Source organism: Puntigrus tetrazona, chromosome 6, assembly GCF_018831695.1.
Source record: "Puntigrus tetrazona isolate hp1 chromosome 6, ASM1883169v1, whole genome shotgun sequence".
Classification (NCBI taxonomy): domain Eukaryota; kingdom Metazoa; phylum Chordata; class Actinopteri; order Cypriniformes; family Cyprinidae; genus Puntigrus; species Puntigrus tetrazona.
Window position 1 is genome coordinate 19,191,601 of NC_056704.1, and position 14,613 is coordinate 19,206,213.

The 14,613-nt window shown below is 36.9% G+C and overlaps 1 protein-coding gene across 1 annotated transcript; it reads left to right on the forward strand.

Moving 5' to 3' along the window:
- The first annotated feature begins 487 nt into the window (after positions 1-487).
- Positions 488-14,184, forward strand: LOC122347294 (transmembrane protease serine 9-like). Its single transcript, XM_043242482.1, has 16 exons — positions 488-536; positions 704-724; positions 810-978; positions 1,070-1,338; positions 1,426-1,571; positions 1,662-1,971; positions 2,063-2,173; positions 2,262-2,274; positions 10,041-10,126; positions 10,449-10,469; positions 10,553-10,715; positions 12,169-12,437; positions 12,520-12,665; positions 12,950-13,163; positions 13,248-13,361; positions 13,744-14,184. Exons 1-16 carry the CDS (start codon positions 488-490, stop codon positions 13,746-13,748), a joined length of 2,106 nt encoding a protein of 701 aa, XP_043098417.1. The 3' UTR covers positions 13,749-14,184.
- Positions 14,185-14,613: the final 429 nt, after the last annotated feature.

Sequence of the window (14,613 nt, forward strand, 5' to 3'; positions counted from 1 at the left end):
AGACCTCAAAAATGTTCCCACTGTTCTTAAAGGAATAGTTGAACTGAACTGAAAATGACATTTATTCCTTTTTTCCATGCAGTGAATGGTGAAAGAGAATGGTGACTGCTGTATCATTCCTAACATCTTTTCTGTTCCACCGTTTGAAGTCAAACAGGTTTGTATCAACATGAGGTTTAGTAAATAATGCATTTACATGCTAAACTATGTACACCCTGTTCGAAATAGACTGATATTAATAAAACTGTTAATCTCTGAAAACAAAACTAGCATATTTAGTGAACTTAGCTCTAGAATGCATGTTTAACAGGCTTGCATTATGAAAACAGGGCAAGGAGCAGAAAATAATAGTAAAAATGGATTAGTGTGAGATTAGAGTGATTAGATGAGTGTACTGGAGAATGAATATAAAAAGGCTTTGTGAGCAAAAGGAGAACTAAATTCACACTCTCCATCCATTCTGCAAGAGAAGAGACGGTTTGTGAAGATGTGGAGACTAACGTGTGGCGGTTTGGCCCTGCTCTTATGTGTTCAAGGTAAGCACTTTTACTTGGTTCAGATAGAAACTTCATCAGCAGTATATGTTTCTGCCATGGTCCTGGTTCATGAGGGATAATTTAATCAAATGAATTAGCTGGAGGACATCACATGCCGCTGGATGACCTTTCCTCTTTAATGTGTTACTCTGTCTCTTCCACTACAGGTTCACTGTCTCAGTTGAATGGTAAGTGCTTATCTCACTCTTTAGGTGTCAACTTTTCTGAACAGAAATGTGCCAAAAAAAATCTAATTTTCTTTCTTTCTCATAGTTTGTGGACAGGCTCCTCTAAACACCCGTATTGTTGGCGGTGTGGATGCATTTGAGGGTTCATGGCCGTGGCAGGTCAGTCTGCAAAGCTCCAGCTTCGGAGGTCATTTTTGTGGAGGCTCCCTCATTAACAGTGAGTGGGTGCTGACTGCAGCTCACTGCTTACCTGGGTAAGATTCACATCAGTATTCAACCATTCATCCAAACCACTGATTATTTACACTATTAACAGATTTTTTTCCCACCTTCATCTGTTTTCAGTGTCAGCACATCCGATCTGCTTGTGTACCTGGGAAAGAGAACACAGCAAGGAGTCAATACTTATGAAATCAGTAGAAATGTCATCTCCATCATCGTCCACCCGTCCTACAACAGTCAAACCAGCGACAATGACATCGCTCTGCTCCGGCTGTCCTCCACAGTAACCTTTAATAACTATATTAGACCAGTGTGTCTGGCGGCCCAGAACAGCATCTTCAGTAATGGCACCAGCAGCTGGATCACAGGCTGGGGAGATGTTCGATCTGGAGGTACAAACATGTATAGACATGCATTCATTTATTTATACATCTTCCCCTAACATTACTTATAGATGATTATGTGTTTTTGGTGTTCAGTGAGTTTAGCTGCTCCTGGGATCCTGCAGGAGACTATGGTTCCAGTGGTGGCTAATGAGCAGTGTAATAACCTTCTTGGTTCTGGATCTGTTACCAGCAACATGATATGTGCCGGTTTAATAGAGGGAGGCAAAGACACCTGCCAGGTACAACAAACATTTCAAAACATGCTGTGAATCTGAAAGTCCACTGGGTTCTTCAAATATATTTTTCAAAGAAATACTGTTTTTGTGTAGGGAGACTCTGGTGGTCCAATGGTGAGCAAGCAGTGTTCTTTGTGGATTCAGTCTGGTATCACCAGCTGGGGTTATGGCTGTGCTGATCCCAGCTCGCCTGGTGTTTACACCCGAGTGTCACAGTATCAGAGTTGGATCACCAACAACGTTGGCCAGAACCTTCCAGGATTCATCATTTTCAACACTTTAAGCCCATGCCAGGCTACTTCTACGGCCTCACCTGTTTCTACTACCTCAACCACTTCTACTACCACACGAGTTTCTACTACTCCAATAACAGCTGCTACTTTCAGACCTCCGCCCAATCAGTGTAACTCTCTTTCACATAGCTGTACAGATTTATTTTTTATAAATACCACTTTATTCTCTGCATAATGCTTGTTGTTGTTGTTTTACTGTAGCCTCAGTCTCTTGTCGCAAGAGATGTGATGAGAGATTTGACATCCGCAACCGCTGCAACTGCAATCCTGGCTGCCGCAGAAACTGCTGTAGGGATTATGAGAATCGTTGCCGTAAGTCCAAATACAGTTGCAAATGTTTATCATGTTTATGGTTTTGAAATAAAGTCCTTCAGCTCTGTTTGGTTTTTTGTTTTTGCAGGGAATCACAGGTGGTAATTTTTGGTTGGCCTAAGCGTCTACATGTCTCACCTCCTCTCTCTCTTTCCATCTCTATATGTATGTGTGTGTTAGTTTTGTCAAACATTATATATAAGCTGTGTATCTATCAAAACAAATGTATAAATATTTCTTTAAATCAGCCCCAAATTACATTTAAATAATTGTTCCAAGGCTAAAGATTTCTTTAAATTCATGTCAAATAAACAAATAATAATGAAATAATAACAAAAAAAAATTCATAATTCAGTATAGAAAGTATATAAAATATTGATACTGTACTGAAAATATTTTGATTACATAATATCTAGCATTACCTGCACTGAATAGTAATATAATTCGAGTCTTGTATATAATCTGTATCCATTTAAATGATTGAATAAATACTTTGCATCATCTGACTTGTGAAGTCTCTTGCTGTAATAAATGACACCAACAGGGGGCGGATTTTGTATTGAGCACAGATATCTCTTTCTAACAAAACACTGACTCTTAACCTTTTGTGAAAAAAGCCAACTCAGCCAAGCCTATAGCCTAATATAGCTCAAGATTATTTTGGTTTATTAGAAAAAACAATTCCTGGTGTATTACAAAGATGTATTTAGCAAAAAGTAATTGGGGAACATTAATATATGTGTACAAAATGTTCTGTGGAATAACTTGTGAGCTTTCTTTAGTCTAAAAAACACATCCTAACACTTATTTATGGTGGACACCTTTAAAGGTTTAGCATGTATTTTATTCCATGTTACATGTACTTACTATTATTATAATATAATGTATAATTACATTATAGTAACTAAAAACCAAACCCTAATCATAACACTAACCATATAGTATATGTATATATAAATTACTTTGAGTACTCAGTTATAAAATGTACAAGGACATAATATAAAAGTACAACCTAAAGCACATTTTACAGGTGTAAATTGTTTGTGACATTAATACTTGAATATTTAAACTCAACATCTAACAGTAATATTTACAATTAAAAAATTACAAAGTCACAAAACATGAGCTTATTCAAAAAAATAAGCCATTTTACTTCAGTAGGCTAAACATCAGTAACTACTGCTGTTGTATTAAATTTCATGGTAGCTAGGAACAATTTATTAGATATAAATCACATGCACATAACACCTCACTAATAATAAACCCACAAGCCACAAAGAACGGCTACCACCAGGAATTTTTTAACCACAGTCACGCTGAAGGAGGTGCTTTTTAGAAACTATGTGTATGATTCAGGATGACCTATAAGGAAGTAGCAAGCATCTCAATGGAAAATAAAGTCTAGCATTCATTAGAGACAATAATGTTGACTCAGTACCAGGATTTGCAAAGCTTCACAGCCTATGGCTATGGTATTAATTTATTATTTTTAGGTTTAACATAATTAAAATTTAGCAAAGCCTCATTTTTCATCACTATGCAAGCATTTTACCAATACACTACACTTGCAACAGAAAAGATTCTGGATGCTGCATGGACTTAGGTTTCTATTTTCTTCAGAAAACAAAACAAAACACAATACTGTGCACTGTAACAAAGGCGATGGGATCCATTAGCAGGGTTTTATTCATTTGAAGTTCAGAAACCAGTTTGTGACATAACCATTCATCGACGGCTTGTTTAGCCATGAAGGGACAGGACAGAAGATCATGGGAGATCATCACCACTAAGTGAGCACCGCAATGCTAAGAGGTTCTGTAGCCAGTGCCGCCACCACTGGAGAAACTGTGGCAGGTACCCTCACCTCAGGGAACACAGCTGCATGCGCCACTACCTCAAGAAGTTCTGCAGCAACAGCACTGGGAGACATTCTCGTGGCCATCTCTGTGGCAGTCAGTTCTGTGGTGGAGTACGCAGCCTAAACGCAACAAAACAGTCCCCGTAATGGGCAGCACTTCAGACGGGAATTGGTTCAGAAACAAATGGATAAGTGCAGGTTTAGGGACACCAGCTGCTCTTACTGACACCAGCGGTGGATCCTCCATGTTGGATGACAATGTGGGAGCCTGATGAACTGACCTTGAAAATCTGGGGGCCACAAACAGGATATAGGACTCAGTTGCAATGATTCTAGCAGACCAGCAATGATATGACAATCAATAATTGCAGGACCTGATTGGCGAAAATCAACAGGGATGTTGTGACTTGACTCTGTATGGCCAGTTGAGATGAAGTGACTCCTGACGATCAGATGAGACGTGACGTGACTCTGAATGATCCCCCATGACATGAAGAGCCTTTATAAGGTCAGCGGAGTCATGAAGGGAGACTCATGATGATCTATTACAACTTCACTTGTGAAGATCAACTGGGGCTCGACTTGGCATGTGATTGGCAGCTGTGACAAAACAGGGTGCTGTGGTATCCACCAACTTGTGATTGTAAGCCAGTGCATCTGCCATATCCCTCATGAACACAGTGTCGTGATCCACAGTGAACGCTGAACCCAGTCAATAAAGCTTGGTCCAGAAAGTCCTTGAGAGATTAGTCTTGATTTGAGAGGCTGATTAACACCTTTGCAAAAGAAGCCTATCAACACACAATCTGGCAAATTAGAGTAATGAGCAACATTCATTTACTTCAGTATGTAGTCCTCAAGGGATCGTATGTTCTATGAGAAAGGCTAATAACAATTTAGCAGTGTCCATACCTGGCCATAGTCCATTTGAAAAGCTGCTGGATCCTTGTGTGTCAGACAGAAAACTGATTACATAACCGATACAAACAGATACAATTTTTTTTTACTTATTAGAGTATACATTGTAAAATGCTCATAATAAGATTACAGTTACATTTTAATGCAGACTACATAATTACAAGTTATTCACACAATTATAGTGAATTATTCATAATTTATTTATTGAAGTATTCTTTTCTAGAAATCCTACTGTGTATCATACCATTTAGCCTTGACTCATGTATAAATTTGCAGACTATACTTCTGAAAGAAGAGAAAAATACTATACTTCTCAAGTTATCAGACTATTTGCAAAATGTGATCACCTTGATATAATTGGAGCCGTTACGTTATAAATATGGTAACTTGTAACCTGTAACATATTACATTTCCAAAGTGATCACGATGTTATGAAATGGCTAAAAGGGTAACATTTTTACAGTCGGTGCCAGTAAAAAATTATTCATGACTAAATGTCTCAAGACCTGTTTGTCATAAAGTTATCTCCCTATATGATGTTATCTGAAGAGCACTTTGCATTCATTTATCTGACATCTGAAAACAACATTTTCTTGGTACAATGAACTCTTTCACAAAAGATTTTACAGAAGATCATAGTTTTCGAACAATTACATAACAATATGACATTTCAGTCTTATGACTGCAACCGAACATTAATGTAAATATTGCTTAACAAATCTCTAACCTTTCCTCAAACAGTTACCGGTTTGTACAATCGGCTATGCATATTTACCTACTACATGATTACACCGTGTGATGTTGCATGTCTTATTGTGTTTATTTTTACATCCTTATCCTTGCATTGTCTTGTTCCTGAGATACGTGATTTTTTTTTCACATGATGACTTGCATTTTTAAGTTCCTTTGTGTCATCGCTTCCAACTTGCGTCATTGCAAATGTACCGCATGAGTACATACACTCACAGAAATAAAGGTACAAAAGCTGTTACTGGGGTGGTACCTTTTCATAAAGGACATGTTTGTACCTAAAGGGTCCATTTTGGTATCTTAAATGTACATATTAGTACTTAAAGTGTACATATTTGAACCTTATAGGTACAAAAGTATACCTTTTGAAAAGGTACCGCCCCAGTGACAGCTTTTGTACCTTTATTTTTTAAAAGTGTATGACTTCTAAACAAAAAGCACTGCTGAACCGGATTGAGGAGTTTTGTAGGTTCTCTGTACCTATTAAAAGGTTTCTGATCATTTTAATTACCATTTTGTTGGTACCTTCTGGTAATAACTGTGATTTGTTACAACACGTAGAAGTCATCTTCTCTGGATTACAATTTGCTTCATCAAACTTTATTTAAGACAGTATTTTTATTATATATTTACTGATTTAAAAATACAGTTAGAAGTCTTGCTTGTCCTATTTAAAATAATACAGATCATGAAAATATCCTACATGAAACATATAGGTCCTAATCTGGCAAAAAGTTTGTTTTGCTATAGTAACGCAAACAAAATGCATTTATAGAGTATTGAACAAACTCAAAGTGCTAAAACTAAAAACATTCCTGAGCAAATATTTCCCAAGCTTCTTATATATATATATATATATATATATATATATATATATATATATATATATATATATATATATATATAAAATTGTATATAATGTATATTGCTATTATACAGTCTACTATATTGTATAAACAATAATTTACAAAATGTAAACAAAAAAACAAAAACAACAAAATACTAAAGTTTGATCGCTTCTGTAGAGCGTTGTTTCTATATATAATAAACTTTTATTTCAGTGCTTCTGTGATTTTTTGAATGCATGTGCAAAAAACTTGCACAAAGATGTTTAGGTAAACAGGCCTCTCTGGACCAGCGGCAGCACGAGCACATATTTGAATGTCAGAGTTTGATTAAGGCTGTAATTGACACAGCTGAATCCTGTCAAGAACAAGACTGCGTTGGTAATTGAATATTCACGATCTGGCTATTAATTTGAATATCCAACAGTAGGACAACAGTAAAGACACGACGCGACAATATATGGTTTATCTGTGTTCTGCAAGCCATGGTATTTTACTAAAGCAGGCAATAGGCTATTTATAACCCAATGCTAGTAGCCTTTATTACTGTTTAGAATATATTGTCTGCCTCATTCTGAGAAAAACAAAATGAAGTTTTTGAACAAAATTTCAATCACTTGACTGATGTAGAATCATGTTATTAGGTTTTTTGTCTTTTAAATTGTTTGGGTGTGCTTTTTAATTGCACGTTAGTAACAGCGCTCACAGAGATCGAGCAGATTTTACCACTGCAAATGTATACAAAAAATCGAACTGCCTAATATTTTTAGTGCAAATTCTAATAAACATACATTAACCTTCAGTATGACACTGTTGAGCAGCCTACATCTGCAAGTACAGTACTTATTTAGCAGATGCTTTTATTTAAAGCAATTTCGTCTTGACATAACAAAAAAAAATCCCTTGCAGCAACCTGAACTAAGGTGCCTTGCTTTAGGCTGTGATAGTGATTACCATTCTTTCACACTGATCACCAGCCTTAGGCACTAGGTCACATCTGCCATTTTTAAATCATTTGGCATACAATCCAAAACAAAAAGTTCTAACTCTATGTAGTGTTGTTTAACGCTGTTTTATGAGTTATTCTAATGTATAAAGATGATGTGTTATTCTGTTGCATTTGCATTTTCGAAGTGAGAAGTGCTAGTACTATTAAGCCCTTCCTTTACACGTCTTCTTGTACACTTCAGTGTGTTTCATCACTCAAATTTGTGCATCATTTAATCCAACTGGGTTAATTTAATCAGTAAATCATTTGGTGCAGTACATTTATAGATTTTTAGAGCTATGAGTGTGCAATTTCCAAAATAAATAACAACATATAGTTTAATTAATTTTTTTTTTTAAAATGTAAAGTAGTCTGAGGGGTAAGCTTTGGGTTAAGGTATGGAAAATATAGTTTGTATAGTATAAAACATGAAACACAACGTATGTGGGTGTATGTTTGTTGTTTATTTACAATAAGTAGTATAAATAGCAGAAAATCCTGCATAGTGTAAATAGAATTTATAGCTATTTGCACTAATAGAATGTCACTAAAAATGCTGCTATTTGCACTAAGTGTAAACAGCATCTAATTGCTATTAACACCTACTGTAAATAGCCTCTATGGCTGTTTAGACTTAGTGCAAATAGCCGCTGCCATTTTTAATTCAGAAAGCAGGGTGATTTGCCAGGGTGATTTGCCTTGCAATATTTGCTAGATAAATAACTGATTGTTAAATAGAAATATCATACTGTTCTGTTAATTAAACCAAAGGTTGTCAGTGTATATTACAATGATCTGTGTTATGAGGAAATAAAATTATATGCAGCTGTAATGCAAACATTAAATCAGGTTTTGAAAGAGCTGTGTTACAAATGTGAACACATTCGAAAATGCGCACCTTGTCTTAATTTATTCAATTAAATGCTATTACATAGAATTGCTTGAATACAACATTTCCTTGATATTGTAATATCAAAAAAAAAATACTGAAACGTTTTAGTGAAGCTGCTACAATGTACACATTTGTAAAACGTTTGTTTGCCAAATCAAAGTAAAATCTCCCCAAAACCAAGAAATATTTGGTTTTTGTTTAAAAAAAAAACAATGAATACAAATTTGCTTGACATGTTTTACTAAAATAAACTAAAATTGGAATGGTTTTAAAAAACATTTGAAAGTTACATTAAGAATTTGGCGCATGTTTGAAATGTTCAATAAAAAAAGTAAAGTCGTCATGTACTATTTTGTCCTTGTGCCCTTGATGAAGGAACCTAAATAATAGTTGATCTGATTTGCAAACAACAAGTAATTCTCTGTTTGATGTGTTCCACATTTGGTATTCTGACGGCGTCTGATCTCTGATTAATGAGCAAATTTAAAGACAATACAATAAAGGCATACTAAGACTAAGGCCAACTTTCAGGATTCTGTATTCTTTATTTTTCCGGATCTTGAGACCTGTGATGTAGTGCCGTCATAATTATGTTAGAGGTGAGAGAACTAGAGAGAAACCTGAGAGCCAGACTGATCACGTTTACACAGCCACTAAACAATCACAAAAGCATCAAAGAGATCCTAGACATTGTAAATCTACCACAAATATTTTTAAGCATGCAATTGTTGTCCCTGTGCTAAAGAACTATTGCAGTTTTACAGCTAATATTTACTCTTTAGCTGATTTCAGTTATCTTATTATAAAAGACGTTGGCAGTACAGAAACCAACTTTGTTGTTTAATATTTCCTTTTTCTGCCTTCAGGTAAAAATCCCAAAATGTAAAACACACACGCACACTGATTCACCATTGGCTTTTATGATGAGTAATTTGGCTGCCATCGGACAATACATTCTTGTATGTAACACATTGTGTCTTGGTTTCTGAGGGGTATTATATTCATCACGCCCTATATGTATTGTGTTTTTTTTCTTTATTTGTGTGTTGCAAGAAATTAAGCAAGCAGGAAATAAAATCAAGTCTTCCATGAAAAAGAACTAGAATGAGGAAAGAGTTCATGATGTCTTAAGATACTTGTTATCCTTTATATTGAAATGCAATGCAAAAACGATATTTAAGTTTAATTTTTCTTTATTTTTCCTTGTAACTTAACTTGTTGGTCCAGTTTAAAAGTCTTCCGAAAAAAAAAGGTCCAAATTCCACAGTATCAAATGAATAAAAAAAGCTATGAATTTATTTTTTATAGTATTACAATATGTGTGACTTCTCTAACAATAACCATACAAATGTATCTGCATGTATCATGACCCCTACAAACATAACTGCAATTAATTAACAATGACTAATTGCAGAATTGTGAAAATGTTCTCAGTGAAGTACGTGTGCTTGGCAGTTCATACTAAAAAAAATTTGAAGAGGATGATAAAAAAGGAGGAGGAGCATAAAGAGAAAAGAAGTGGGCAGGTGAGTGACAGATGAGAAGAGAAATTGAGAAGCTTATAGAACTATATAAAAGGGGTTGAAGGAGTCTCAGAGGACCAAATGAAACACCAGCATCCATTCTGCTACAGAACAGACAAACTGTGTGAAGATGTGGAGATTAACGTGCGTCACTTTGACCCTTCTCATGTGTGCCAAAGGTAAGGTCTCATGCTACATCTATGAAGGTGAGGATAACTGTGAACAAAGACATTAAACAGAAAAGCAGAATATGTTTTTGCTTTGTGGCACAGCGCCTAAGAACAGCCTTTGTGAAAATAATGACTCACTGACATGAAACTTGGAGTTCAGTGTCATGTAGGCATGAACAATAAATTTGAACAAAAAAACATTGCAAGGGTTTATGGTAAAGTCATTCCCACCAATAATCTTACATTAATTGCAATAATGTTGCACAGTTTCATTATTCATTTAAATTTAAATGAAATTGCTCTAATGGGCATTTTATTTCTGCCCTGGCAGGTTCACTTTCTCAGCTGAATGGTAAGATCTCTCATTCTAAAGACATCAAGTCTAAAATGTAGAAATATGGAAATACTTATTTGAACCATCTGTCTTTCTCATAGTTTGTGGACAGGCTCCTCTAAACACTCGTATTGTGGGTGGCGTGGATGCCTCTGAGGGCTCATGGCCGTGGCAGGTCAGTCTGCATGCTTCTGGACGTCATTTTTGTGGAGGCTCCCTCATCAACAGCGAGTGGGTGCTGACAGCTGCTCATTGCTTACCTGGGTAAGATTGATCTGAATACATAAATTAACTTTTTTTAACTGGTAAAACAGAAGAAATGACAGAAAGAAAAAAAAAACGTAGATAAGATGTAGACGTGAGCTATTATGTCATGCTTTAGGTTCAAATGCAATCAGGAAAAGATTTGTTTTTCCATTCCACATTTTCTTTATTTCTTTCTTTTTTTTTTACCAAGTGGAAAGAATTTGTTTTTGTTTCATGTCGTGGGTTTTAGGGTTTAGTTCTTAGAAGTGTTTTAGACCTACTCGGAAGTAGGAGCTAATTGGTTCCCTTTCAGTCAGTCACTATGACATTATGTCATTGACTGACGTCATGGGATCCCCCTGATTGCCTCTGATCTTTAGAGAAAAAGATCTTTTCAGCCCGTGGTCAATGGAAAAATGTTTTCCTACAGGCAGGAGTTCCCTTAGGACAGGTGTTGAGGCACGTGGTTGTCAACACGGAAGCCTCTCTGATGGGCTGGGACGCTGTTTGTAACGGGCAGACAGCATCGGGCTCCTGGACAGGTGTTGCAGGGCAAGCTTGGCTAGTCTATTCGCACAGCATACATCAACCATCAGGGCTTTGTTCACTCATGGCGCTTGTCGCAACTCGCCCACCATTTCTTCCTTTAGAGTCAACCATGGCTGAAATTGCTGTGGGCTGTTCACATTTCAGGGGAACTGAATCGTGTGGTTCACATGCTCTTATGACAGCCCATTCTTCCTGGTGAATGAAGACTCCACCCCAGAACAATCCAGCTTATTTGGAGTCGATTTGACGAGGCTCAGGTGAACCTATTCGCCTCCCAGGAATTCTCCCACTGTTGGCTGTTTGCAGCTCACAACTCACCCACCATCTCTTCCTTTAGAGTCAACCACAGCTGAAATTGCTGTAGGCTGTTCACATTTCAGGAGAACTAAATGGTGTAGCTGACATGCTCTCACGACAGCTCAATCCTCCTGGAGAATGGAAACCTTACCCCTGGATGATCCAGCTTATTTGGAGTTGATTTGGCGAGGCTCAGGTAGACCTGTTCACCTCCCAGGGATTCTCAAATTGCCGGTTGTTCTACTCCCTGACTAAGACCTCTCTTGGCACGGACGCTCTGGCACACAGTTGGCCCTGGGATGTCCTAACTTATGCCTTTACCCCAGTGAGCCTACGTTCACAGACGCTGTGCAAGATCAGGGAGGACAAGGAGCAGGTTCTGTTGATTGCACCATTCTGGCTCACACAAACTTGGTTTGCGGACCTCATGATCCTCCTTGGATAATGTGCCTGAGGAGGGACCTTCCTTATCAGGGGCTGGGCAGAATTTGGCACCCACATCCCGATCAATGAAACCTGTATGTCTGGCCTCTGGACAGGACACAGTAGACCTCTCTGTATTGACCTCTCTTTATATATATATTTTTTCAACTTTCCCATGTTCCATCTCTCTGATTGTTTTCAGTGTCACTGCATCCAGTCTGCGTGTGTATTTGGGAAGGAGGACACAGCAAGGAGTCAATGTCAATGAAATCAGTAGAACCGTGAGAACAATAATCGTCCACTCCGCTTACAACAGCGCCACAAATGACAATGACATCGCTCTGCTCCGGCTGTCCTCCACAGTCACCTTTAACGACTACATTAGACCCGTGTGTCTGGCGGCCCAGAACAGTGTCTTCATTTCTGGCACCAGCAGCTGGATCACAGGCTGGGGAGATATTCAAGCTGGAGGTACAAACACATACAAACCCATTCATTCAAGTATATATCTACTCCTGATCACTAATAGATGGTTGTGCGTTTTGGTGTTCAGTGAGTTTAGCTGCTCCTGGGATCCTGCAGGAGACTATGGTTCCAGTGGTGGACAATGTTCGATGCAGTAATCTTCTGCGTTCTGGATCTATTACCAACAACATGATATGCGCTGGTTTAACCCAGGGAGGGAAAGACACCTGCCAGGTACAACAAACTGATTTTTTTTATCTAACATATTAATCTACCATATAACACATTTCAAGATCTACAGTTTAAATTTGCATTGTCTAATAGGATAAATGCTTAAAAATAAGTAGCTCGAGTAATGTAAATATACACTGTAAAATAAATCAAAGATATAGAAGGTGACATACATTATCATGCACACAAATACCATCACAATCAGGACACTAAAATAATGCAATATACATTAATCTACATACTGTATGTTGTAACCTTTCTCTTTCGTCTCGTCCCACTCTCTGTAGGGGGATTCTGGTGGTCCGATGGTGAGCAGGCAGTGTACAGTGTGGGTTCAGTCTGGTATCACCAGCTGGGGTTATGGCTGTGCTGATCCCAACTCTCCTGGTGTTTACACCCGAGTGTCTCAATATCAAAGTTGGATCACAAACAACATTGGACAGAACGCACCAGGATTTGTCACCTTCAACCCCCCGACCTCGTGCTCCTCTGCCAGCCTAAGTAAGACTCTCTCTCAAACATCCACACAGCTTCTACCTATAAACAGAGCATGCGAGTTTGACTAACGCTGGCTTGTATGTACAGCCGCAACCTCCTGTAGGGGGAGATGCAATGAGAAGTTCAACAATCGCTTTCGCTGCAACTGCAATACTAACTGCAGTATAAATTGCTGCAAAGATTACACACAGCGTTGTGCCAGTAAGTACAAACACATACATTTCAGTAATTAATTCACACTTATAAACAATATCACACCATTTAGCATCTTCAAACAAATGATGCTAGTCGTTTTTCTAAGCTACTTCACTTCTTTGCTTGAAATTATGCTTGACTATCTCGTCTATGCACGATTGTCAATGAAGTCCATGTTTAAGTGTTATCAATTTTTTTTTTTTGAAGTTTACTTAAAGTGTTTCTTCGCCACTTGCTTTGATATTTTTATAATGCAAATGTACAAATCCACATAGCCAAATATATCATTTTTAATCACTGCACAAACATACTAAATACATTTAAACATATATTAGTATAAACACAATATATGAACACAACTTATATTTTTGTTTTTGTATCTCTGCAGGTTGAAGTGTGTCATACTTCCATGAATTATTTGATCACAGGCTTCTAATCTTGTTAAGTTTTACACCAATCGGATGATCTTTATCTGCTTGTTCTGGGAGGAGTGACACTTTGGATGTATTGCACAGTCAGAAATGAGCACCAATGCAAACACAGTCAGCTGCACTGACTTCACTCAGGGGTGTAAATGCATATTGTTTATGTTCAACATACATGTTAAACAGCAATTACCTCACTCCATTAGTAGAATCCTTATCTCTTGTAATTATTAACATTTATAAGCATTAACTGTAGGTACGGGCATTTTATTTCTTTCATCTAGCATTTGCACTTTTCTTATAAAAAAGTGATACATTTACTTAATATTTTTCTTATTAATTTTTCTTTAATTTTCTTTAAGTTTCAATAAATATTTATGTCATGCAGTACTTCAATGCATTGTCTGTCATTTAATGGCTTTTCCGTAAATAAATATGTCCAACAGGAGTGTACTCATCATAATGTAAGGCAAACCACTCACTTGGGTGGAAACAATGATAGTCTTGTGCAACTGGTCTACTTTGCATTTTATTCAGGCATTATAACATTTTACAAAAGCAAATGGTTATAACAGTGAACTGATAAATCTGGTCATGTCAAAATTAATAGTAACCAGGAATAAGATCAGGAATATATTCAAATACATAATGAATTATTGTCTTACGTATATTCTGTTTACTAGTAATAATTTAAAACATAATATTTAGAAAATGTATATTTAATCAAATTAATTATTAAAAAAATCTGTCTGCTAAATTAAAGTGAAATCTGTCAAAAATTATAGTCTCCAAAAATTATGATATTTGTGACCCTGGACCAACAAGTCATAAGA